This window comes from Magnolia sinica, chromosome 8 (assembly GCF_029962835.1).
Source record: "Magnolia sinica isolate HGM2019 chromosome 8, MsV1, whole genome shotgun sequence".
NCBI classification, from domain to species: domain Eukaryota; kingdom Viridiplantae; phylum Streptophyta; class Magnoliopsida; order Magnoliales; family Magnoliaceae; genus Magnolia; species Magnolia sinica.
The window spans coordinates 23,751,119-23,778,789 of NC_080580.1; the positions used below are offsets into that span (position 1 = coordinate 23,751,119).

At 38.3% G+C, this 27,671-nt stretch overlaps 1 protein-coding gene and 2 long non-coding RNA genes across 29 annotated transcripts; 2 read left to right on the top strand and 1 right to left on the bottom strand.

Annotated features, from left to right (window-relative positions):
* On the top strand, nt 1–27,409 carry LOC131253092 (uncharacterized). 27 transcript variants are annotated; one of them, XR_009174884.1, is made up of 7 exons: nt 4,061–6,024; nt 6,271–9,297; nt 12,032–14,202; nt 16,087–16,133; nt 16,256–19,098; nt 23,858–24,488; nt 24,571–25,348. XR_009174884.1 is itself a non-coding variant. In XM_058253925.1 (4 exons), exons 1-4 carry the CDS (start codon nt 13,315–13,317, stop codon nt 16,374–16,376), a joined length of 453 nt encoding a protein of 150 aa, XP_058109908.1. In that variant the 5' UTR covers nt 12,054–13,314; the 3' UTR covers nt 16,377–17,816. The 27 variants fall into 27 exon arrangements, 2 of the variants coding, with proteins under 2 accessions (XP_058109908.1, XP_058109909.1); XR_009174881.1 differs by having other exon boundaries at nt 15,906–19,098; XR_009174882.1 differs by having other exon boundaries at nt 16,087–19,098.
* On the bottom strand, nt 9,978–10,330 carry LOC131253094 (uncharacterized). The gene is made up of 2 exons (XR_009174907.1): nt 10,201–10,330; nt 9,978–10,155 (listed from the first exon to the last, which is right to left on the bottom strand). It is a non-coding gene; the product is annotated as an uncharacterized LOC131253094 (long non-coding RNA).
* On the top strand, nt 23,033–23,500 carry LOC131253093 (uncharacterized). The gene is made up of 2 exons (XR_009174906.1): nt 23,033–23,331; nt 23,440–23,500. It is a non-coding gene; the product is annotated as an uncharacterized LOC131253093 (long non-coding RNA).
* Nucleotides 27,410–27,671: the final 262 nt, after the last annotated feature.

Genomic DNA, 27,671 nt, shown 5'->3' on the forward strand with positions numbered 1-27,671 from the left:
CGTTCTCCAAAGCAGGTATCAGCTCCTTACTAGGTTTTTGATCGCCCGATTTCGAGATTTCGAGGTCCTTTACTGAGTTTCTCAGGAATTCTAGGTTTTTTTTTTTTTTAAATTTTCGCGATCTCTCTGTTGATGATTCTTTCGGCTTCTGCGGTAGTGATCCGTGCATGAGAATTGATTTTTCAATCTCCTGTTTTGCTGAGATTGCCATCCAATCTTGTGGTCAGTTATATATATTTGGGATTTTTTTGGTTCTTGAGGGTTTGGAATTGAGACGATCGATCCTTTAGATTATGGAATTGAGACGATTCTATGATATTTTGGAGTTGAGTTTATCGATGTTGTTTTTATCTTCTACGCCGTCTTGCTCTCTCTATCTACATTTTTTTTTTGGTTCTCGAGGGTTTGGAATTGAGATGATGGATCCTTTTAGATCGCGGAATTGAGACGGTTCTTTGAGATTTTGGAGTCGAGATGATCGATGTTGCTTTTATTTCCTATGCCTGTCTTGCTCTCTCTATCTATATGTTTTTATTTCCTTATATCTTGGGTATCCGTTCTTCCTGAAGGTCTTTCTTTCTCTTTCATGGCTTCATTTATGTTCTGTAGTTTTTCTTTCAATGATGTTGCGGCAGATCTGATATGGCTTCCATTGGAGGAGGAAATATTAGTCCTTCGTTAACAAGATCTGCTCGGAGTTGTTGATTGCAACCGATATTCAACCACGGCCTTGTTTTATCTAAGAAAGGGGGTCTTCTTGAGGAGTTTTGCTTCATCTGGATTTTTCTTTTCGTACCTCACTTTTTTGGTGAATCTATGTTGAGTGCCTCTGTTGGTATATTCATTCTTCAGGGAGAGCAAGATTCGTTGGGGCCCGCATTAGGAGACAGCGACCTTCCCTATTATTGTAAAAGGGGTTCTTTCTAATCTTATAAATGTGCTTTGGCATTGCTTATTTTGTGTTGCTCGTTTCTGTATGCGTTCAGTATGTTGGAATTTCTAAATGGCTCTGATTTGGATCTCAGGGCTGTGGAATTATCTTTATCCATCAACTAATACAGCAATTTGCAACATCCTTTATCGTCAAAGGGGGTTTCATTGCTGAAAATTTTGTCTTTGGTTCTGTTGGTGTGTTTTTATGTCAAAATTGTGAAACTAAGTGCCATGTTTGGCTTTTCAGGTTGCGTTGGCAATGGATAATCGACAAGTATAAGATGCCAACTGTAAGTTGTGAACTTCCAAACAACATAAGGAAGCCCTTTCCTTTTTAGGGAAGAACATGGAATGATCGAGGATCCAACTTGTGGTATATGATGATATCTATATGTTGATGAATTATGAGCTGTCAGCTTTGAAACTCAATAATGCTAGATATGCTTTTTGGAATAACTTTGTTCTTTAATGGTTTAAGAGGAAAAAAGGCTGATGTGATTGGTTTCATGCCTTAAGAGAAATAGATGATCACAAACCATATTTTTTGGTTGTGTTAGGTTCCAGAGAAATAGATGGCCGATATGCTTGTCAACTTTTTCCTTAGTGTCTTCAGTGAAATGGATGGACATGATCTTGTCAATGATAATTTCGCTGGGTTCTTGGTTTAGTTTCTCAACTTCCAATATCTGGTCATATACTGCCATTCTTATGATCAGCATGTGATGCAGACTTGCTGAAGAGTTTGGAATTGACGCGGTCTTCTGAAATTTTTAAGAGTTTGGAAATGAGAAGATTCGTGTTCCCACTTGGATGTTACGCTTGTTTTTACTTTGTACTTAGTTTCTATTCTTGTTAAATTTTTCCGGCTCTTTTGTGATAGACAAGGCCTTTGTTTTGTGAAGATTCTGATAGTTGCTTATAGATAATTGTTCTTTTCTTTTCCCTCCCTCATTTGATTTAGTTCTTTGTGTGCTGTGGCATATTTGATATGAATTTCATTGATGGATTTATATTAGTGTCAACAAATTCTGATGGTGGCAAAAGAGGGGTTCCTTTGAGATATGTAAACTTTTCCTACTCTTTTTTTGTATATATATATATATATATTTATAAAAATTTCGCTCTAAGTAGCTTAAGTTGTTTTGACATGTTAAGCGTTAGTTTCCTTTTCTTTAGGCAGGCAAGATTTGTGGAGGTGGTTATGGTATGCATCAATCTGTCTTAAGTGGTCCTAATGTAAAACTATCATGGGAAGATAACTAGTTTGCAGAAAATTCAAAGCCTACCTACCGATTTGTAGCCCCAAAGAAATCACCAAAGAATAAAGTGATGTATCGGCTCACCAATAGAAAGTTTCCCTATACATATAAGTTGTGTACAAATATCCTTTTTTATATTCAAACCATTCCCTTGATTTATGCAAAACTAGGCTACCCAAAATTTATGCATAACTACCATAGCCTGTGATGGATAAAACTCTATATCCTTACCATTGTGTATATTCTTCCATATGAGGAATATCCTGCATACACCCTTACCATTGTGTATATTCTGCCATAATAAGGAATATCCTGCATATATACCATAAGCATGATTGTTTTATTTGTACACAGAGAGAGACATGCTCTAGGGAGTAACATAAAGAAAATGTAGAATATCCATTGTGTATATTATTCCATAATAAGGAATATCCTGCATATATACCATAAGCATGATTGTTTTATTTGTACACAGAGAGAGACATGCTCTAGGGAGTAACATGAAGAAAATGTAGAATATATATATATATATATATATATATTTTTTTCCCAATAAAATTGCCATCCTTTCATACACATATGATTTGTGTATATATACATATACGTATACGTGTGTAATATTCCTTTCTTTGGGTTGTAGCTTTTGCACCATCTTGGCCTTTTCTTATGTGTCTGTGTGTGTGTGTCTATATATATATATATATATATATATATATAGACACACACACACACATATACATGCGTGTTCTCTCTCTCTGTGTGTATATATGTATCCCACTTGTGCGATTCGAAACACACAAGTGTTGCCGATATATATATACTACATGTTCAATTCGGTGAGCATTTTCAATTTTTGATCCCCCTTTTCTGTTGAAATTATGTTAAATCAGTGTCAAATGGTTGCAAATCCATTAGTTCTTCATGTTTTGCATGACAAATAATGGAGTTTGAGTTTTGATAACAATATCCATTGGTTCTTCATGTTCTCCATTTTTTATTTTTATTTTTCCGAAAATTTCCTTTAACAAACATCTATGAGGGCTGATCTACTGATTAGTCAAATCCTTGTCAACTTTTAATAAAAATTAATAAAATAATATATATATATATATATATATATATATATATATTTTAAATTTCCCTTCAACCAGTTGTCAATCGAGACTAATTTCAAAGTTTTTAGGGGTGGTTGATGTTTGATTTAATGATAATTTCAAAGTATTTAGGAGTGGTTGATGTTTGATGAAATGATCATCACATACACTCTAAATGTTATGCATTCAATTTGAATATAATTGCACTAGTTCAGTTAGACAATGCATAACTTAGGACCCTATACAATAAAAACCTATTATGTGCACTTCTTTTTTGAAATGTTATGATTTAAAAGTATTTCGAACACTAATACATACATATATGTGTGTATGCATATGTGTGTGTGATATACCCATGTACACCATTGTGATCACACACACACACACACACACACACACACTGTTGCGATCATGTTTGTTGTGTTTCTGTCATGGTTTCAAAAATAGACGGTCATGATATTTTTTTAAATGGTCCCAGAGAAATAGATGCCAAGATCCTGGTCAATTGTTCAATCCATTAATGAGGACAAGATTGACAACATGTTTTCTGCTTGCTAAAAGGCGGTTTCATTGCAAAGCTTCAATTCTTTAATTCTGATTGTGGTTTATGTTGTCAATTGTTTGTGAAATCTGTGTGTTTGTCTTTTCAGATTGTTGTGCAATTATTTGCCGACTTTAAACATGATATTTATTCATGAATTGTTTCATGCTTTTTAGGGTGCAAGATGCTTGTCATTTTGGTTCTTGATCGCCTTAGAGAATGAGACGGTGATGATCTTGTCAACGCTAATATGGATGGTTCTTTGTCTAAATTCACAACTTCGACTCTGTTCCTTTACTGCAATTATTGCGATCATTATGTCTTTAGCTCCCCTCTGTCTGTGATGCAGACTTGTCTAAGGATATGGAATTGGGAAAATTTACACTTGGAAAGTAGGCAACAATGTCTCGTTATTGTAGAAGGGGGTTTTGCAATGAATTTCTTTATGCTTGCATTATGTTTCTCATCTCTGTATGCATTTAATATGTTGTCATAGTGGTTCTTATTTGGATCTCAGGGATGCGAGTGTGTTCCATCGAGTAACGAGTACAAGATTGGCAGCATGGCTTGGTGCTTACTAAAAGGGGGTCTCGTTGCAGTGTTTTGATTCTCTGATTCTGTTGGTGGTTATTTCAGATGTTTGTGAAATCTATCTATCTTTTTTTGCTTCTTTCATTGTTCCAGATAGATAGACCTGCAAGATCCTTGTCATTTTGGTTCTTGATAGCTTCGGAGAATGAGATGGCGATGATCTATCAAACGCTAATATCGAGGGTTCTTTGTCTAGATTCACAACTTCAACTTACTATTCCTTTACTGCCATTATTGCGATCATTATGTATTTAGGTCCTCTCTGTCTATGATGCAGACTTGTCTAGGAATATGGAATTGGGAAGATTTGCACTTGGAAAGTAGGCAACAATTTCTCATTATTTTAGAAGGGGGTTTTACAATGAATGTCTTTATGCTTGTGTTATGTTGCTCATCTGGTGTATGCATTTAATATGTTGTCAAAGTGGTTCTTATGTGGATCTCAGGGATGCGAGTGTGTCCATCGAGTAACGAGTACATGATTGGCAGCATGGCTTGGTGCTTGCTAAAAGGGGGTCTCGTTGCATTGTTTTGATTCTTTGATTCTGTTGGTGGTTATTTCAGATGTTTGTGAAATCTATTTATATTTTTTTGCTTCTTTCATTGTTCCAGATAGATAGACCTGCAAGCTCCTTGTCATTTTGGTTCTTGATAGCTTCGGAGAATGAGATGGCGATGATCAATCAAACGCTAATATCGAGGGTTCTTTGTCTAGATTCACAACTTCAACTTACTATTCCTGTACTGCCATTATTGCGATCATTATGTATTTAGGTCCTCTCTGTCTATGATGCAGACTTGTCTAGGAATATGGAATTGGGAAGATTTGCACTTGGAAAGTAGGCAACAATGTCTCATTATTTTAAAAGGGGGTTTTGCAATGAATTTCTTTATGCTTGTGTTATGTTGCTCATTTAGTGTATGCATTTAATATGTTGTCATAGTGGTTCTTATTTGGATCTCAGGGATGCAAGTGTGTTCCATCGAGTAACAAGTATAAGATTGGCAGCATGGCTTGGTGCTTGCTATAAGGGGGTCTCGTTGCCGTTTTTTGATTCTTTGATTCTATTGGTGGTTATTTTAGATGTTTGTGAAATCTATTCATCTTTTTTGCTTCCTTCATGTTTCCAAATGGATAGACCTACAAGGTCCTTGTCATTTTGGTTCTTGATTGCTTCAGAGATTGAGATGGCAATGATCTATCGAATGCTAACATCGAGGGTTCTTTGTCTAGATTCACAACTTCAACTCTCTGTTCCTTTACTGCAATTATTGTGATCATTATCTATTTAAGTCACCTCTGTCTGTGATGCAGACGTGTCTAGGAGTATGGAATTGGGAAGAGTTGCACTTGGAAAGTAGGCGGCAATTTGTTTCATTATTGGAGAAGGGGGTTTTCCAAAGAACTTTCTCTATGCATTTGTTATGTTGCTCATCTGGTGTATGCATCCAATATGTTGTCATAGTGGTTCTTATTTGGATCTCAGGGATGCAAGTGTTCCATTGAGTAATGAGTACAAGATTGGCAGCATGGCTTGGTGCTTGTTAAAAGGGGGTCTCATTGCAGTGTTTTGATTCTTTGATTCTGTTGGTGGTTATTTCAGATGTTTGTGAAATCTATTTATCTTCTTCTTCTTTTTTTTTTTTTTTTTGCTTCGTTCATTCTTCCAGATAGATCCTGCAAGATCCTTGTCATGTTGGTTCTTGATAGCTTCGTAGAATGAGATGGCGATGATCTATCAAACGCTAATATCGAGGGTTCTTTGTCTAGATTCACAACTTCAACTTATTGTTCCTTTATTGCCATTATTGCGATCCTTATGTATTTAGGTCCTCTCTGTCTATGATGCAGACTTGTCTAGGAATATGGAATCAGGAAGATTTGCACGTGGAAAGTAGGCAACAATTTCTCATTATTTTAGAAGGGGGTTTTGCAATGAATTTCTTTATGCTTGTGTTATGTTGCTCATCTGTGTATGCATTTAATATGTTGTCATAATGGTTCTTATTTGGATCTCAGGGATGCGAGTGTGTTCCATCGAGTAACGAGTACAAGATTGGCAGCATGGCTTGGTGCTTGCTATAAGGGGGTCTTGTTGCAGTGTTTTGATTTTGTTGGTTGTTATTTCAAATGTTTGTGCAATCTATTTATCTTTTTTGCTTCTTTCATGGTTCCAGATGATAGACCTGCAAGGTCCTTGTCATTTTGGTTGTTGATCGCTTCGGAGAATGAGATGGCGATGATCTATCAATTGCTAATATCGAGGGTTCTTTGTCCAGATTCACAACTTCAACTCTTTGTTCCTTTAATGCAATCATTGCGATCATTATCTATCCCGATCACCTGTCTGTGATGCAGACTTGTCTAGGAATATGGAATTGGGAAGATTTGCACTTGGAAAGTAGGCGACAATTTGTCTCATTATTGGAGAAGGGGGTTTTCCAAAGAATGTTCTTTCTTTATGCATGTGTTATGTTTTGCTCATCTGGTGTATGCATCCAATATGTTGTCATAGTGGTTCTTATTTGGATCTCAGGGATGCAAGTGTTCCATTGAGTAATGAGTACAATATTGGCAGCATGGCTTGGCCCTTGCTATAAGGGCGTCTCGTTGCAGTGTTTTGATTCTTTGATTTTGTTGGTGGTTATTTCAGAAGTTTGTGAAATCTATTTATCTCTGTTGCTTCTTTCGATAGATGGACCTGCAAGATCCTTCTCATTTTGGTTCTTGATCGCTTCGGAGAATGAGATGGTGATGATCTATCAAACGCTAATATCGAGGGTTCTTTGTCTAGATTCAGAACTTCAACTCTCTGTTCCTTTACTGCAATTATTGCGATCATTATGTATTTAGGTCCTCTCTGTTTGTGATGCAGACGTGTCTAGGAATATGGAATTGGGAAGATTCACACTGGGAAAGTCGGCGGCAATTTGTCTAATTATTGGATACGCAATTTGTCTCATTATTGGAGACGGGGTTTTTGCAATGAACGTTCTTTCTTTATGCTTGTGTTATGTTGCTCATCTGGTGTATGCATTTAATTTGTTGTCATAATGGTTCTTATTTGGATCTCAGGGATGCGAGTGTGTTCCATCGACTAATGAGTACAAGATTGGCAGCATTGGCTTGCTGCTTGCTACAAGGGGGTCTCGTTATAGTGCTTCGATTCTTTGATTCTGTTGGTGGTTACTTCAGATGTTTGTGAAATCTATTTTGTGTTTGGCTTTTCAGGTTGGCGATGGATTATTGCCGACTTCAAAAGCTTCGTCCCAGCAAATAGACGATGCCAAGTCCCAAACAATGTAGGGCTGGTACGTGTTTAGGGAAGAGAACATGGAGCGGTTGAGGATCTAGAATGTGGGGGATGATACTCGTTAATTATGAGCCGCACCTTTGAAACTGAACCGCCATTAGCATGAAGGGTTGTGCCTTTGCTGGAGTTGCTCTTTGTGAACAACTCATTTATTGAGTAGTTTTGGTTCTGTCATGGTTTTAAAGCAGATACCCCTCTGGTCAGTTTTGTGCCTTTAGAGAACTAGACGGTCATATCCATAGCCTCTATCTCTCCACCAAAAAAAAAAAAAAAATGAAAAAGGGAGAAAACAAAAGAGGAGAAATTATTTTAGTTCTTTTTTATTGTTGGAAAGTGTTGGACAGCCAAAATCCTCGGTCAATTTGGTCCTCAATGTCTTTTGAAGAATCAAATGATCATCTTTTACTGCAACTACTGTGATCATTATGTAATCTGGATGTGTTTGTTTGGCCTCTTGGCTGTGTTGCAGACTTGTTGAGTTTTTAGGAATTTGGACTTGAGAAGATTCCTGTTTGCACTCGAAAGTTGGAAGTAGGCGGCAATTGGTCTCAATACTGTAGAACAGGGTTTCTTAGAAATTTACTTCGGTTATGCTCGTGTTATGTTGTGCACATTTGATGTGGTGAGTTTTCTCAGTGGGTCTAGTCTGATTTGGATCTTGGGGCGCTATATAATTGGACTATCTATTGATGAGCACACAACTGGCAACATGGTTTATTGCTTGCGAAAGGGGGCGTGTCATTGCAGAGTTTCTTCTATTCTTCATTTGTATGGTTCGTTTATATCATCAGATTTCGTGAAATCTACGTGTATGCTTGGCTTTTCAGGTTTAGGCTTGCGATTGATTATTGCAGACCCTAAAGCTTTATCCATCTTACCTGTAAAGAATGGAAAATAAAAAGATAAAAAAGCTTTATCGATGAAAAGAGAGAGAAGACGCTCAACTCCCAGAACATATGGTAGTTGTTGATTGCAGCAGATATTCAACTGCCGCCTTGGAGGAAGAAATATTAGTCCTTTTTTAACAAGATCCGCTCGGAGCTGTTGATTGCAACAGATTCAGCCACTGCCTTGTTTTATCTAAGAAAGGGGGTTTCTTTGATGAGTTTTGCTAAATCTGGATCTCTTTTGGTAGCTCACATGTTTGGTGAATCTACGTTGAGTACCTCTGTTGGTTTCTTCGTTCTTCAGGGAGAGCAAGATTTGTGGGGCCTGCAATAGGAGAGTGCAACCTTTCCTATGATTGTAGAAGGGGTTTTTTCTACTCCTATAAGTGTTCTTTGGCTGTGCTTATCTGTTGCTCGTTTCTGTATGTATTCAGTATGTAGGAATTTCTAAGTTGCTCTGATTTGGATCTCAGGGCTGTGGAATCATCTTTATCCATCAATTAGAACTGGATTCGGCTACATGGTTTATCGCTAAGGGGGGTTTCATTGCAGAATTTCTTCTCTTTGGTTCCGTTGGTGTGTTTTGTCAAATTTTCATGAAACTACGTGCCGTGTTTGGCCTTTCAGGTTGTTGTTGGCAATGGCAGTGGATTGTTGACGACTGTAAGATGCGAAACTGTAAGTTGTGAACTTCCAAACAACATGAGGAAGCTGTTTCATTTCTCTCTAGGGAAGAAAGAGGGAATGGTTGAGGATCGAGCATATGGGACATGATTATTTCTATATTTGATAAATAATGAGCTGATGCTGTTGAAACTCAATAATGCTTGATTTGCTTTTTGCAGTCACTTTGTTCTTTCATGATTTAGGAGGGAATTTGGTCATTGTATGGTTCCATAGAAATAGATGGCCCAGCTGCTTGCCAATTTTTTTCCTTAATGGCTTCAGAGAAAGGGATGGTCATGATCTTATCGAATGATTATCTTGCTGGGTTCTTGGTCTAGATTCTCAACTTCCAATATTCGGTACTGCCATTCTTATGATCAATATGTATTCTAGATGTTTATTTGCACCCTCTGGCTGTGATGCAGAAGTGCTGAATGTTTAGGAGTTTGGAATTGAGGTGGTTTTCTGATTTTTTTCAGAGTTTAGAAATGAGAAGATTAGTGTTCCTACTTGGATGTTTCGGTGGTTTCGCTTGTTTTTGCTTTCAACTTGGTTTCTATTTTTGTTAAAATTTTTGGAAATTCTTTACCTTACCTGCTTTGTCTCTTAATGGTCTGGCTCTTTTGTGAAAGACGAGGCCTTTGTTTTGTGAAGCTTCTGATAGTTGCTTATAGGCAATTGTTCTTTTCTTCCCCCCTCTCATTTGATTTAGTTCTCTGAATATGCTGTGGCCGATCCGATCTGAATTTCATTAATGGATTTATATCAGCCTCAACATATTCTGATGGTGGCAAAAGAGGGGTTTATTTGAGATATTTAACTACTCTCTCTCTCTCTCTCTCTCTCTCTCTCTCTCTCTCTCTCTCCCCCCTTTTTCTTTTTTTTTTTTGCTTTAGGTAGCTAAGTTGTTTTGACATGTTAAGCCTCTCTGTCAGTTTCCTTTTCTTTAGGCAGGCAAGATTTGTGGAGGTGGTGAGGGTAGGCATCAATCTGTCTTAAGGGGTTCCTAATGTAAAACTATCATGGGAAGTTGACTAGTTTGCAGAAAATTGGAAGGCTACCTACCGATTTGTAGCCCCAAAGAAATTACCAAAGAATAAACTGATGTATCAACTCACCAATAGAAAGTTTCCCTATTCATGTAAGTTGTGTACCAATATCCCTTTTTATATTCAAACCATTTCCATTGATTTATGCAAAACTAAGCTACCCAAAATTTATGGACAACTCCCATTGCCTTTGAACTGCTAGAACTAGCTTGTGTGGATTAGCAAAAGTGCAAATGCACTTGCTCTAAATAGTAGCGGTGAGGATATCTCCCACAATATTGATAAAACTCTATAAAATAGGAAATAACTCAAATTATTATCAAAATATGCTGTGTACTCTCTTGGGGCTGTGTATTGGGGCTCAATACACAGTCATATTGTTGTATATATTGCTGAACATGTATATATCCTTACCATTGTGTATATTTTGCCATATGAGGAAGATCCTACATGTACCCTTACCATTGTGTTTATGCTGCCATATAAGGAATATCCTGCATATATACCATCAACGTGATTGTTTTATTTGTGCACAAAGATAGACATGCTCTAGGGAGTAACATGAAGAAAACGTAGAATCAGTATATATAGGACTTTGGTGGAATCCATCATTAGATTCCATTGGAGCGTATATATAGGACTTTTTTGGTTCTTTCATGGTTCCAGATAGATATACCTGCAAGATGCTTGTCGTTTTGGTTCTTGATCACTTAGAGAATGAGACGGTGATGATCTGTCAACGCTAATATGGATGGTTCTTTGTCTAAATTCACAACTTCGACTCTGTTCCTTTACTGCAATTATTGCGATCATTATGTCTTTAGCTCCTCTCTGTCTGTGATGCAGACTTGCCTAGTAATATGGAATTGGGAAGATTTTTACTCAGAAAGTAGGTAACAATTTCTCATAATTGTAGAAGGGGGTTTTGCAATGAATTTCTTTATGCTTGTGTTATGTTGCTCATCCAGTGTATTCATTTAATATGTTGTCATAGTGGTTCTTATTTGGATCTCAGGGATGCGAGTGTGTTCCATCGAGTAACGAGTACAAGATTGGTAGCATGGCTTGGTGCTTACTATAAAGGGGTCTCGTTGCAGTGTTTTGATTCTGTTGGTGGTTATTTCAGATGTTTGTGAAATCTATTTATCTTTTTTGCTTCTTTCATGGTTCCAGATGAATAGACCGGCGTGGTCCTTGTCATTTTGGTTGTTGATCGCTTCGAAGAATGAGATGGCGATGTTCTATCGAATGCTAATATCAAGGGTTCTTTGTCCAGATTCACAACTTCAACTCTTTGTTCCTTTACTGCAATTATTGCGCTCATTATCTATCCAGATCACCTCTATCTGTGATGCAGACTTGTCTAGGAATCTGGAATTGGGAAGATTTGCACTTGGAAAGTAGGTGGCAATTTGTCTCGTTATTGGAGAAGGGGGTTTTCCAAAGAATGTTATTTCTTTATGCATGTGTTATGTTGCTCATCTGGTGTATGCATCCAATATGTTGTCATAGTGGTTCTTATTTGGATCTCAGGGATGCAAGTGTTCCATTGAGTAATAAGTACAAGATTGGCAGCATGACTTTTCCTTTGCTATAAGGGCGTCTTGTTGCAGTGTTTTGATTCTTTGATTTTGTTGGTGGTTATTTCAGAAGTTTGTGAAATCTATTTATCCCTGTTGCTTGTTTCATGGTTCCAGATAGATGGACCTGCAAGATCCTTGTCATTTTGGTTCTTGATCGCTTCGGAGAATGAGATGGCGATGATCTTTCAAACGATAATATCAAGGGTTCTTTGTCTAGATTCACGACTTCAACTCTCTGTTCCTTTACTGCAATTATTGCGATCATTATGTATTTAGGTCCTCTCCGTCAGTGATGCAGACGTGTCTAGGATCATGGAATTGGGAAGATTCGCACTGGGAAAGTTGGCGGCAATTTGTCTCATTATTGGAGACGGGGTTTTTGCAGTGAACGTTCTTTCTTTATGCTTGTGTTATGTTGCTCATCTGGTGTATGCATTTAATCTGTTGTCATAATGGTTCTTATTTGGATCTCAGGGATGCGAGTGTGTTCCATCGACTAACCAGTACAAGATTGGCAGCATTGGCTTGCTGCTTGCTACAAGGGGGTCTCGTTATAGTGCTTCGATTCTTTGATTCTGTTGGTGGTTACTTCAGATGTTTGTGAAATCTATTTTGTGTTTGGCTTTTCAGGTTGGCGATGGATTATTGCCGACTTCAAAAGCTTCGTCCCAGCAAATAGACGATGCCAAGTCCCAAACAATGTAGGGCTGGTACGTGTTTAGGGAAGAGAACATGGAGCGGTTGAGGATCTAGAATGTGGGGGATGATACTCGTTAATTATGAGCCGCACCTTTGAAACTGAACCGCCATTAGCATGAAGGGTTGTGCCTTTGCTGGAGTTGCTCTTTGTGAACAACTCATTTATTGAGTAGTTTTGGTTCTGTCATGGTTTTAAAGCAGATACCCCTCTGGTCAGTTTTGTGCCTTTAGAGAACTAGACGGTCATATCCATAGCCTCTATCTCTCCACCAAAAAAAAAAAAAAAAAAAAAGGAGAAAACAAAAGAGGAGAATTTATTTTAGTTCTTTTTTATTGTTGGAAAGTGTTGGACAGCCAAAATCCTCGGTCAATTTGGTCCTCAATGTCTTTGAAGAATCAAATGATCATCTTTTACTGCAACTACTGTGATCATTATGTAATCTGGATGTGTTTGTTTGGCCTCTTGGCTGTGTTGCAGACTTGTTGAGTTTTTAGGAATTTGGACTTGAGAAGATTCCTGTTTGCACTCGGAAGTTGGAAGTAGGCGGCAATTGGTCTCAATATTGTAGAACAGGGTTTCTTAGAAATTTACTTCGGTTATGCTCGTGTTATGTTGTGCACATTTGATGTGGTGAGTTTTCTCAGTGGGTCTGGTCTGATTTGGATCTCGGGGTGCTATATAATTGGACTATCTATTGATGAGCACACAACTGGCAACATGGTTTATTGCTTGCGAAAGGGGGCATGTCATTGCAGAGTTTCTTCTATTCTTCATTTGTATGGTTCGTTTATATCATCAGATTTCGTGAAATCTACGTGTATGCTTGGCTTTTCAGGTTTAGGCTTGCGATTGATTATTGCAGACCCTAAAGCTTTATCCATCTTACCTGAAAAAAAAAAGAAAAAGCAAAAGAAATAAAGAGAGAAAAAAGCTTTATTGATGAAAAGAGAGAGAAGAGGCCCAAGTCCCACAACATATGGTAGTAGTTGATTGCAGCAGATATTCAACTGCCGCCTTGGAGGAAGAAATATTAGTCCTTTTTTAACAAGATCCGCTCGGAGCTGTTGATTGCAACAGATTCAGCCACTGCCTTGTTTTATCTAAGAAAGGGGGTTTCTTTGATGAGTTTTGCTAAATCTGGATCTCTTTTGGTAGCTCACATGTTTGGTGAATCTACGTTGAGTACCTCTGTTGGTTTCTTCGTTCTTCAGGGAGAGCAAGATTTGTGGGGCCTGCAATAGGAGAGTGCAACCTTTCCTATGATTGTAGAAGGGGTTTTTTCTACTCCTATAAGTGTTCTTTGGCTGTGCTTATCTGTTGCTCGTTTCTGTATGTATTCAGTATGTAGGAATTTCTAAGTTGCTCTGATTTGGATCTCAGGGCTGTGGAATCATCTTTATCCATCAATTAGAACTGGATTCGGCTACATGGTTTATCGCTAAGGGGGGTTTCATTGCAGAATTTCTTCTCTTTGGTTCCGTTGGTGTGTTTTGTCAAATTTTCATGAAACTACGTGCCGTGTTTGGCCTTTCAGGTTGTTGTTGGCAATGGCAGTGGATTGTTGACGACTGTAAGATGCGAAACTGTAAGTTGTGAACTTCCAAACAACATGAGGAAGCTGTTTCATTTCTCTCTAGGGAAGAAAGAGGGAATGGTTGAGGATCGAGCATATGGGACATGATTATTTCTATATTTGATAAATAATGAGCTGATGCTGTTGAAACTCAATAATGCTTGATTTGCTTTTTGCAGTCACTTTGTTCTTTCATGATTTAGGAGGGAATTTGGTCATTGTATGGTTCCATAGAAATAGATGGCCCAGCTGCTTGCCAATTTTTTTCCTTAATGGCTTCAGAGAAAGGGATGGTCATGATCTTATCGAATGATTATCTTGCTGGGTTCTTGGTCTAGATTCTCAACTTCCAATATTCGGTACTGCCATTCTTATGATCAATATGTATTCTAGATGTTTATTTGCACCCTCTGGCTGTGATGCAGAAGTGCTGAATGTTTAGGAGTTTGGAATTGAGGTGGTTTTCTGATTTTTTTCAGAGTTTAGAAATGAGAAGATTAGTGTTCCTACTTGGATGTTTCGGTGGTTTCGCTTGTTTTTGCTTTCAACTTGGTTTCTATTTTTGTTAAAATTTTTGGAAATTCTTTACCTTACCTGCTTTGTCTCTTAATGGTCTGGCTCTTTTGTGAAAGACGAGGCCTTTGTTTTGTGAAGCTTCTGATAGTTGCTTATAGGCAATTGTTCTTTTCTTCCCCCCTCTCATTTGATTTAGTTCTCTGAATATGCTGTGGCCGATCCGATCTGAATTTCATTAATGGATTTATATCAGCCTCAACATATTCTGATGGTGGCAAAAGAGGGGTTTATTTGAGATATTTAACTACTCTCTCTCTCTCTCTCTCTCTCTCTCTCTCTCTCTCTCTCTCCCCCCTTTTTCTTTTTTTTTTTTGCTTTAGGTAGCTAAGTTGTTTTGACATGTTAAGCCTCTCTGTCAGTTTCCTTTTCTTTAGGCAGGCAAGATTTGTGGAGGTGGTGAGGGTAGGCATCAATCTGTCTTAAGGGGTTCCTAATGTAAAACTATCATGGGAAGTTGACTAGTTTGCAGAAAATTGAAAGGCTACCTACCGATTTGTAGCCCCAAAGAAATTACCAAAGAATAAACTGATGTATCAACTCACCAATAGAAAGTTTCCCTATTCATGTAAGTTGTGTACCAATATCCCTTTTTATATTCAAACCATTTCCATTGATTTATGCAAAACTAAGCTACCCAAAATTTATGGACAACTCCCATTGCCTTTGAACTGCTAGAACTAGCTTGTGTGGATTAGCAAAAGTGCAAATGCACTTGCTCTAAATAGTAGCGGTGAGGATATCTCCCACAATATTGATAAAACTCTATAAAATAGGAAATAACTCAAATTATTATCAAAATATGCTGTGTACTCTCTTGGGGCTGTGTATTGGGGCTCAATACACAGTCATATTGTTGTATATATTGCTGAACATGTATATATCCTTACCATTGTGTATATTTTGCCATATGAGGAAGATCCTACATGTACCCTTACCATTGTGTTTATGCTGCCATATAAGGAATATCCTGCATATATACCATCAACGTGATTGTTTTATTTGTGCACAAAGATAGACATGCTCTAGGGAGTAACATGAAGAAAACGTAGAATCAGTATATATAGGACTTTGGTGGAATCCATCATTAGATTCCATTGGAGCGTATATATAGGACTTTTTTGGTTCTTTCATGGTTCCAGATAGATATACCTGCAAGATGCTTGCCATTTTGGTTCTTGATCGCCTCAGAGAATGAGACGGTGATGATATGTCAACGCTAATATGGATGGTTCTTTGTCTAAATTCACAACTTCGACTCTGTTCCTTTACTGCAATTATTGCGATCATTATGTCTTTAGCTCCTCTCTGTCTGTGATGCAGACTTGCCTAGTAATATGGAATTGGGAAGATTTTTACTCAGAAAGTAGGTAACAATTTCTCATAATTGTAGAAGGGGGTTTTGCAATGAATTTCTTTATGCTTGTGTTATGTTGCTCATCCAGTGTATTCATTTAATATGTTGTCATAGTGGTTCTTATTTGGATCTCAGGGATGCGAGTGTGTTCCATCGAGTAACGAGTACAAGATTGGTAGCATGGCTTGGTGCTTACTATAAAGGGGTCTCGTTGCAGTGTTTTGATTCTGTTGGTGGTTATTTCAGATGTTTGTGAAATCTATTTATCTTTTTTGCTTCTTTCATGGTTCCAGATGAATAGACCGGCGTGGTCCTTGTCATTTTGGTTGTTGATCGCTTCGAAGAATGAGATGGCGATGTTCTATCGAATGCTAATATCAAGGGTTCTTTGTCCAGATTCACAACTTCAACTCTTTGTTCCTTTACTGCAATTATTGCGCTCATTATCTATCCAGATCACCTCTATCTGTGATGCAGACTTGTCTAGGAATATGGAATTGGGAAGATTTGCACTTGGAAAGTAGGCGGCAATTTGTCTCATTATTGGAGAAGGGGTTTTCCAAAGAATGTTATTTCTTTATGCATGTGTTATGTTGCTCATCTGGTGTATGCATCCAATATGTTGTCATAGTGGTTCTTATTTGGATCTCAGGGATGCAAGTGTTCCATTGAGTAATAAGTACAAGATTGGCAGCATGACTTTTCCTTTGCTATAAGGGCGTCTTGTTGCAGTGTTTTGATTCTTTGATTTTGTTGGTGGTTATTTCAGAAGTTTGTGAAATCTATTTATCCCTGTTGCTTGTTTCATGGTTCCAGATAGATGGACCTGCAAGATCCTTGTCATTTTGGTTCTTGATCGCTTCGGAGAATGAGATGGCGATGATCTTTCAAACGATAATATCAAGGGTTCTTTGTCTAGATTCACGACTTCAACTCTCTGTTCCTTTACTGCAATTATTGCGATCATTATGTCTTTAGGTCCTCTCCGTCTGTGATGCAGACTTGTCTAGGAATATGGAATTGCGAAGATTTGCACTTGGAAAGTTGGCGGCAATTTGTCTCATTATTGGAGACGGGGTTTTTGCAGTGAACGTTCTTTCTTTATGCTTGTGTTATGTTGCTCATCTGGTGTATGCATTTAATCTGTTGTCATAATGGTTCTTATTTGGATCTCAGGGATGCGAGTGTGTTCCATCGACTAACCAGTACAAGATTGGCAGCATTGGCTTGCTGCTTGCTACAAGGGGGTCTAGTTACAGTGCTTCGATTCTTTGATTCTGTTGGTGGTTATTTCAGATGTTTGTGAAATCTATTTTGTGTTTGGCTTTTCAGGTTGGCGATGGATTATTGCCGACTTCAAAAGCTTCGTCCCAGCAAATAGACAATGCCAAGTCCCAAACAATGAAGGGCTGGTACGTGTTAGGGAAGAGAACATGGAGCGGTTGAGGATCTAGAATGTGGGGGATGATACTCGTTAATTATGAGCCGCACCTTTGAAACTGAACCGCCATTAGCATGAAGGGGTGTGCCTTTGCTGGAGTAGCTCTTTGTGAACAACTCATTTATTGAGTAGTTTTGGTTCTGTCATGGTTTTAAAGCAGATACCCCTCTGGTCAGTTTTGTGCCTTTAGAGAACTAGACGGTCATATCCATAGCCTCTATCTCTCCACCAAAAAAAAAAAAAAAATGAAAAAGGGAGAAAACAAAAGAGGAGAAATTATTTTAGTTCTTTTTTATTGTTGGAAAGTGTTGGACAGCCAAAATCCTCGGTCAATTTGGTCCTCAATGTCTTTTGAAGAATCAAATGATCATCTTTTACTGCAACTACTGTGATCATTATGTAATCTGGATGTGTTTGTTTGGCCTCTTGGCTGTGTTGCAGACTTGTTGAGTTTTTAGGAATTTGGACTTGAGAAGATTCCTGTTTGCACTCGAAAGTTGGAAGTAGGCGGCAATTGGTCTCAATACTGTAGAACAGGGTTTCTTAGAAATTTACTTCGGTTATGCTCGTGTTATGTTGTGCACATTTGATGTGGTGAGTTTTCTCAGTGGGTCTAGTCTGATTTGGATCTTGGGGCGCTATATAATTGGACTATCTATTGATGAGCACACAACTGGCAACATGGTTTATTGCTTGCGAAAGGGGGCGTGTCATTGCAGAGTTTCTTCTATTCTTCATTTGTATGGTTCGTTTATATCATCAGATTTCGTGAAATCTACGTGTATGCTTGGCTTTTCAGGTTTAGGCTTGCGATTGATTATTGCAGACCCTAAAGCTTTATCCATCTTACCTGAAAAAAAAAAAGAAAAAGCAAAAGAAATAAAGAGAGAAAAAAGCTTTATCGATGGAAAGAGAGAGAAGAGGCCCAAGTCCCACAACATATGGTAGTAGTTGATTGCAGCAGATATTCAACTGCCGCCTTGGAGGAAGAAATATTAGTCCTTTTTTAACAATATCCGCTCGGAGCTGTTGATTGCAACAGATTCAGCCACTGCCTTGTTTTATCTAAGAAAGGGGGTTTCTTTGATGAGTTTTGCTAAATCTGGATCTCTTTTGGTAGCTCACATGTTTGGTGAATCTACGTTGAGTACCTCCGTTGGTTTCTTCATTCTTCAGGGAGAGCAAGATTTGTGGGGCCTGCAATAGGAGACTGCAACCTTTCCTATGATTGTAGAAGGTTGAGTGTTCTTTGGCTGTGCTTATTTTCTGTTGCTCGTTTCTGTATGTATTCAGCATGCAGGAATTTCTAAGTTTCTCTGATTTGGATCCCAGGGCTGTGGAATCGTCTTTATCCATCAATTAGAACTGGATTCGGCAACATGGTTTATCGCTAAGGGGGGTTTCATTGCAGAATTTCTTCTCTTTGGTTCCGTTGGCGTGTTTTCTCAAATTTTCGTGAAACTACGTGCCGTGTTTGGCCTTTCAGGTTGTTGTTAGCAATGGCAATGGATTGTCGATGACTGTAAGATGCGAAACTGTTAGTTGTGAACTTCCAAACAACATGAGGAAGCTGTTTCATTTCTCTTTAGGGAAGAAAGATGGAATGGTTGAGGATCGAGCATATGGGACATGATTATTTCTATATTTGATAAATTATGAGCTGACGCTGTTGAAACTCAATAATGCTTGATTTGCTTTTTGCAATCACTTTGTTCTTTCATGATTTAGGAGGCATTTTGGTCATTGTATGGTTCCATAGAAATAGATGGCCCAGCTGCTTGCCAATTTTTTTTCCTTAATGGCTTCAGAGAAAGGGATGGTCATGATCTTATCGAATGATTATCTTACTGGGTTCTTGGTCTAGATTCTCAACTTCCAATATTCGGTACTGCCATTCTTATGATCGGTATGTATTCTAGATGCTTATTTGCACCCTCTGGCTGTGATGCAGACTTGCTGAATGTTTAGGAGTTTGGAATTGAGGTGGTTTTCTGATTTTTTTCAGAGTTTAGAAATGAGAAGATTAGTGTTCCTACTTGAATGTTTCAGTGGTTTCACTTGTTTTTACTTTCTATTTGGTTTCTATTTTTGTTAAATTTTTGGAAATTCATTACCTTTCCTGCTTTGCCTTGTAATGGTCTGGCTCTTTTGTGATAGACAAGGCCTTTGTTTTGTGAAGCTTCTGATAGTTGCTTATAGGCAATCGTTCTTTTCTTCCCCCCTCTTGTTTGATTTAGTTCTCTGAATATGCTGTGGCAGATCCGATCTGAATTTCATTGATCGATTTATATTAGCCTCAACATATTCTGATGGTGGCAAAAGAGGGGTTTATTTGAGATATATAACTACTCTTTTTTATTTTTTTATTTTTTATAAATTTATTTAGGTAGCTAAAGTTGTTTTGACATGTTAAGCCTCTCTGTCAGTTTCCTTTTCTTTAGGCAGGCAAGATTTGCGGAGGTGGTGATGGTAGGCATCAATCTGTCTTAAGGGGGTCCTAATGTAAAAATATCATGGGAAGTTGACTAGTTTGCATAAAATTGAAAGGCTACCTACCGATTTGTAGTCCCAAAGAAATTACCAAAGAATAAACTGATGTATCGACTCACCAATAGAAAGTTTTCCTATTCATGTAAGTTGTGTACAAATATCCCTTTTTATATTCAAACCATTCCCTTGATTTATGCAAAACTAGGCTACCCAAAATTTATGGACTACTCCCATTTGCCTTTAATCTGCTAGAACTAGCATGTGTGGATTAGCAAAAGTGCAAATGCACTTGCCCTAAATAGTAGCGGTGAGGATATCTCCCACAATATTGATAAAACTCTATAAAATAGGAAATAACTCAAATTATTCTTAAAATATGCTGTGTACTCTCTTGGGGCTGTGTATTGGGGCTCAATACACAGTTATATTGTTGTGTATATAGCTGAACATGTATATATCCTTACCATTGTGTATATTCTGCCATATGAGGAATATCCTGCATATACCCTTACCATTGTGTTTATGCTGCCATATAAGGAATATCCTGGTCAATTGTTCGATCCATTAATGAGGACAAGATTGACAACATGTTTTTTCTGCTTGCTAAAAGGGGATTTCATTGCGGAGTTTCAATTCTTTATTTCTTATTGTGTTTTATGTTGTCAGTTGTTTGTGAAATCTGTATGTTTGTCTTTTCAGATTGGCATGCAATTATTTGCCGACTTTAAAGCTTTGTCCCAGTAAACAGAAGATGCCAACTCCCAAATCAGCATAGGGTTGCCATAGAACATGGAATGGTTGAGGATCGAGATATTTATTCATGAATTGTTTCATGTTTTTTAGGGAACTGAATTGTTTCATGCTTTTTAGGGGACTATATGGTCATGATCTATCTTTTTTGGTTCTTTCATGGTTCCAGATAGATATATACCTGCAAGATGCCTGTCGTTATGGTTCTTGATCGCCTCAGAGAATGAGATGGTGATGATCTGTCAACGCTAATATGGATGGTTCTTTGTCTAAATTCACAACTTTGATTCTGTTCCTTTACTGCAATTATTGCGATCATTATGTCTTTAGCTCCTCTCTGTCTGTGATCCAGACTTGTCTAGGAATATGGAATTGGGAAGATTTGCACTTGGAAAGTAGGTAACAATTTCTCACTATTGTAGAAGGGGGTTTTGCAATGAATTTCTTTATGCTTGTGTTATGTTGCTCATCTGGTGTATTCATTTAATATGTTGTCATAGTGGTTCTTATTTTGGATCTTAGGGATGTGAGTGTGTTCCATCGAATAACGAGTACAAGATTGGCAGGCATGGCTTGGTGCTTGCTATAAGGGGGTCTTGTTGCGGTGTTTTGATTCTTTGATCCTGTTGGTTGTTATTTTAGATGTTTTTGAAATCTATTTATCTTTGTTGCTTCTTTCATGGTTCCAGATAGATGGACCTGCAAGATCCTTGTCGTTTTGGTTCTTGATCGCTTCGGAGAATGAAACGCTAATATCGAGGGTTCTTTGTCTAGATTCACAACTTCAACTCTCTGTTCCTTTACTGCACAATTATTGCGATCATTATGTATTTAGGTCCTCTCCGTCTGTGATGCAGACATGTCTAGGAATATGGAATTGGGAAGATTTGCACTGGGAAAGTTGGCGGCACCTTGTCTCATTATTGGAGAAGGGGTTTTTGCAATGAACGTTCTTTCTTTATGCTTGTGTTATGTTGCTTATCTAGTGTATGCATTTAATATGTTGTCATAATGGTTCTTATTTGGATCTCAGGGATGCGAGTGTGTTCCATCGACTAATGAGTACAAAATTGGCAGCATTGGCTTGCTGCTTGCTACAAGGGGGTCTCGTTACAGTGCTTCGATTCTTTGATTCAGGTGGTGGTTATTTCAGATGGTTGTGAAATCTATTTGTGTTTGGCTTTTCAGGTTGGCGATGGATTATTGCCGACTTCAAAAGCTTCATCCCAGCAAATAGACAATGCCAGCACCCAAACAGTGTACAGCTGGTACGTGTTATGGAAGAGAACATGGAGCGGTTGAGGATCTAGAATGCGGGGGATGACACTCGTTAATTATGAGCTGCACCTTTGAAACTGAACCACCATTAGCATGAAGGGGTGTGCCTTTGCTGGAGTTGCTCTTTGTGAACAACTCATTTATTGAGTAGTTTTGGTTTTTTCTTGGTTTTAAAGTTAATATCCCCCACTCTGGTCACTTTTGTGCCTTTAGAGTGCCTTTACAGAACTAGACGGTCATATCCATAGCCTCTTTCTCTCCACAAAAAAAATAATAATAATAATTCAAAAGAGGAGAAAACAAAGGAGGAGAAATATTTTAGTTCTTTTTTGTTGGACAGCCAAAATCCTCAGTCAATTTGGTCGTCAATGTCTTTAAAGAATCAAATGATCATCTTTTACTGCAACTACTGTGATCATTATGTAATCTGGACGTGTTTGTTTGGGTCCATCTTGGCTGTGTTGCAGACTTGTTGAGTTTTTAGGAATTTGGACTTAAGAAGTTTCCTGTTTGCACTCGGAAGTTGGAAGTAGGCGGCAATTGGTCTCGATATTGTAGAACAGGGTTTCTTAGGAATTTATTTTGGTTATGCTCGTGTTATGTTGTGTACATTTGATATGCTGAGTTTTCTCAGTGGGGCTGGTCTGATTTGGATCTCAGGGCGCTCTGTAGTTGGACCATCTATTGATGAGCACACTACTGGCAACGTGGTTTATTGCTTGCAAAAGGGGGTGTCTCATTGCAGAGTTTCTTCTATTCTTCATTTCTATGGTTTGTTTATATTGTCAGATTTTGTGAAATCTACGTGTATGCTTGGCTTTTCAGGTTTAGGCTTGTGATTGATTATTGCAGACCCTAAAGCTTTATCCATCTTACCTGTAAAGAATGGAAAATAAAAAGATAAAAAAGCTTTATCGATGAAAAGAGAGAGAAGACGCTCAACTCCCAGAACATATGGTAGTTGTTGATTGCATCGGATATTCAACTGCCGCCTTGGAGGAAGAAATATTAGTCCGTTTTAACAAGATCCACTCGGAGCTGTTGATTGCAACAGATTCAACCACTGCCTTGTTTTATCTAATAAGGGGGTTTCTTTGATGAGTTTTGCTAAATCTGGATTTCTCTTTTGGTAGCTCACATGTTTCGTGAATCTATGTTGAGTACCTCTGTTGGTTTCTTCATTCTTCAGGGAGAGCAAGATTTGTGGGGCCTGCATTAGGAGACTGCAACCTTTCCTATGATTGTAGAAGGGGTTTTTTCTACTCCTATAAATGTTCTTTGGCCGTGCTTATTTTGTGTTGCTCGTTTTTTATGCATTCAGTATGTAGGAATTTGTAAGTTGTTTTGATTTGCATCTCAGGGCTATGGAATCGTCTTTATCCATCAATTAATATCGGATTTGCAGCATGGTTTATCGATAATTGGGGTTTTGATTGCGGAATTTCTCCTCTGTGATTCCGTTTGTCCGTTTCTTTTGTCAATTTTTTGTGAAATTACGTGCCATGTTTGGTCCTTCAGGTTGTCATTGGCAATAGCAATGAATTATCGATGACAGTAAGATGCGAACTTCTAAACAACATAAAGAAGCCGTGGAATAGTTGAGGATCCAGTGTGTGGGACAAGATATCTATATATTGATGAATTATGAGCTGCCGGCTTAGAAACTCAATTATGCTAGATATGCCTTTTGCAATTAGTTTGTTCTTTCATGGTTCAAGGGGTAAAGATTAGAACAAGATGGTCACAATTTATATTGTTTGGTTGTTTTATGGTTCCAGAGAAATAGATGGCCAAGATGCTTGTCAAATTTTTCCTTATCAAGGATAAGTCTTCCGGGTTCTTGGTCTAGATTCTCCACTTCCAATATCCAGTGAAAGGTATGTGTCTTCCGAATCCTAACCTTGGATAATCTGCAAAAGAGGGGTATGTGTCTTCCCAACATCCGTCTCCTTTGCATTCAGGGCACTGAATCCATAGACCATCTCTTGCATTGCCCATAAACTAGCCAGATTTGATTCCAGATTTTGAGAACTTTTAAGTGCAATGGTGCTGCCCATAGTCAGTGCTGCAACTATTATGGGCTTGGCTCGAAGTGCATCTTACCAAAGGTCAAGCTGTCCATGTGGAGGTTATGCCTGCTTGCTCGTCTGTGGAATATTTGGGGAGAACATGATGCTTTGTGTTTCGACAACGCCCACAATTTGGAAGCTATGCCTACTTGGTAGTCTGTGGAATGTTCGAGAACATAACACTTGGTGTTTTGACAATGCCCCCAGAGAAATAGATGGCCAAGATGCTTGTCAAAATTTTCCTTAACGTCTTCAGAGAAACAGATGGTCATGGTCTTTATCAATGATAAATCTTCTGGGTTCTTGGTCTAGATTCTCCACTTCCAATATCCAGTGAGAGGTATGTCTTCTGAATCCTAACCTTGGATAATCTGCAAAAGATGGGTATACGTCTTCCCAACATCCGTCTCCTTTGCATGCAGGGCACCGAATCCGTAGTCCATATCTTGCATTGCCCATATACTAGCCAGATTTGGTTCCAGTTTTTGAGATCTTTTAAGTGCAATGGTGCTGCCCTTAGTCAGTGCTGCAACTATTATGGGCGTGGCTGGGAGTGCATCTTACCAAAGGTCAAGCTGTCCATGTGTAGGTTATGCCTGCTTGCTAGTCTGTGGAATATTTGGGGAGAACCATGATGCTTGGTGTTTCGACAGTGCAATGGTGCTGCCCTTAGTCAGTGCTGCAACTGTTATGGGCGTGGCTGGGAGTGCATCTCAACAAAGGTCAAGTTGTCCGTGTGGAGGTCATGCCTGCTTGCTAGTCTGTGGAATATTTGGGGAGAACATGATGCGTGGTGTTTCGACAACACCCACAATTTGGAGGCTATGCCTGCTTGGTAGTCTGTGGAATGTTCGTGAACATAACGCTTGGTGTTTTGACAATGCCCACAACTTGGAGGTTATGCCTGCTTGCTAGACTGGAATATTTGGGGAGAACAATGCCCACAATTTGAAGGTTATGCCTGCTTGCTAGTCTGTGGAATATTTGGGGAGAATTTAATGCATGGTGTTTCGACGATGCCCACAATTCATGGGATGAGATGCCTTTTGAGTGGGCCGCGGTTCTTCTGAACATTGACTTGAATTTATCTCGCTCTATTCTGTTAAATTAATATCCTCTATTTTGTTTTTTGGCTGGCTTATGCTGGTCTGATTTTTAATAAAATTACATTCATAGCTCTTTCAAAAAAGAAGTCTCACACTGCTATTCTTCTGATTAGTATGTATTCTAGATGTTTTTTACATCCTCTGGCTTGTGATGGAGACTTGCTGAATGTTTAGGAGTTTGGAATCGAGTTGTTCTTCTGAATTTTTTAAAGAGTTTGGAAATTAGAAGATTCTTGTTTCCACTTGGATGTTTCGATTGTTTTTTACTTTCTACTTGGTCTCTATTTTTGTTCAGTTTTTTGGACATTCTTTACCTTACCTGCTTTGTGTTGTATTGGTCTGGCTCATTTGTGATAGACAAGGCCTTCGAGTTCTGAAGATCCTGATAATTTTTTTAACAGGTAATCGTACTTTTTTCCCTCTCTCATTTGATTTGGTTTTCTGTATGCTGTGGCAGATTATTGATATGAATTTCAATTATGGAATTAGCCTTTTGAACATGTTCTGATAATGGCAAAAGAGGGGTTTCTTTAAGATCTGTTAACTTTATTTTTATTTTTATTTTTTGAATTTTTTCTTTTGGTAGCTAAGTTGGATTGGCATGTTGAGTGTCTCTGTTAGTTCCCTTTTCTTTAGGCAGGCAAGATTTGTGAAGCTGGTGATGGTAGGGCATCATTGTCTTAAGGGGGTTCCCTAGAAATTTGCTTCCATCGTGCGTTTTGGCTTCTGCTTGACTGTATTCATTTAGCATGTTTCTCACTCAGTGGGTCCTAATGTAAAACTAGGACAGGAAGATGACTAGTTTGCAGAAAATTGAAAGCCTACCTTACCAATCTGTAGACCCAAAGAAATCACCAAAGAATAAAGAGATGTATCAACTCACCAATTGAAAGTTTCCCTATACTTATGAGTTTTGTGATAATATCCCTTTTTATATTCAATCCATTAAGCTTGATTTATGGAAAATAGGCTACCCAAATTAATGGACAAATTCCCAATGCCTTTGGACTACTAGAACTAGCACGTGTGGATGGGCAAATGGACGAATGCACTGCCCTAGCTGGTAGCGGTTGATGATATCTCCCACACTAGGGTAAAGTCCTATAAAATAGGAAATAACTGGAAATAATCTTTCATTATTAGAGTTGCTCTGCTTGATTAGCTTATAAGGTGACTGGTTTTGGTTCTTTCATGTTTCCAATTTATAGACCGATGTAGTTGACTTGGTGGAGCGGGTCTCTAGCTGGCAAAGTTTTATGTAGTGGAATGAGCCTCTTGTATATTCCTTTCTTTGTGCTGTAGCTTTTGCACCATCTTGGCCCCTTTTTTTCAGTAAAATTACCATCACCTTTCATACATGTGTACACATACACATGCATGTGTATATGTATATGTATATGGAGGGTTTCAAAGGAATGGTGCTATGAATTGCTTCATGCTTTTTAGGGAACTGGATGGTCATGATCTATCTTTTTTGGTTCTTTTACGGTTCCAGATAATTAAACCTCCATGATCCTTGTCAATTTGGTTCTTGATCACTTCAAAGAATGAGATGGCAATGATCTATCAAATGCTAATATGAGGGTTCTCTATCTCAGTGTTTTCTGATGAATGTACTTTCGTTTTGCTTGTGTTATGTTGCTCACCTGTAGGACGCATTCAATGTGTTGTCTTAATGTTCTTATAAATGTGCTTCAGTTATGCTTGTGTTATGTTGCTTGTTTGTCTTCTACATTTGATTTGTTGGTTTTTCTCTGTTTTGAATCTCAGGGCTCCAAAATTATGTATTCTGGATGTTTATTTGTGTCCTTTCTGGCTGTGGTGCAGACTTGTTGAGTTTCTAGGGATTTGGAATTGAGAAGATATTGACCGTTTATAAGTTTTAATGGAGACAATTGGTGTTTGCACTTGGAAATGCCTGTTTGTGTATTAATTTTAATTTTAATCAAGTTGAGTTTTGGAGGCACTTCTTTTGGATAACGAAATTGAGTTTCTTCACAGTGCAGGATCGGGGCATGGTTCCTTTTTCCTATGCACTTTGTAAGGTCCCCAGTTTTGGTTCTATGCGTTGCCTTTTTTCTTTTGCGCAGAGAGAGAGAGAGAGAGAGAGAGAGAGAGAGAGAGATCCAATACATAATGTACTGATCGAAGAGGCATGTGCACGGGTGATGGGCCCCTAATGGTAGCTGGTTAGAGACACCTACAATATTATAGGTAAGATCATAACCCAAACGGTCTCAATTACTGTGGATACTGTTGGGGCTTGTATACACAACTCTATGGGCCTGTATATCCGGCCCTGTTGGTAGCTGATTAGAGATATCTCCTACAATATTATAGGTAAGATCTGTATGAAAGATTGTTGCCTGTGTTAAGATAACAATAATATTGCGACATGATTGATATTATTGTCGATA

What these genes read in the sequence shown, in the direction of transcription:
- LOC131253092 (XM_058253925.1), top strand. Translation starts at nt 13,315, where the DNA reads ATGAGCACACAACTGGCAACATGGTTTATTGCTTGCGAAAGGGGGCAT. An exon ending in CGACTGTAAGATGCGAAACT is followed by an intron (nt 14,203 to 16,086) that starts GTAAGTTGTGAA and finishes TCTGTGATGCAG; the next exon opens with ACTTGCCTAGTAATATGGAA. An exon ending in GGAAGATTTTTACTCAGAAA is followed by an intron (nt 16,130 to 16,255) that starts GTAGGTAACAAT and finishes TTTGGATCTCAG; the next exon opens with GGATGCGAGTGTGTTCCATC.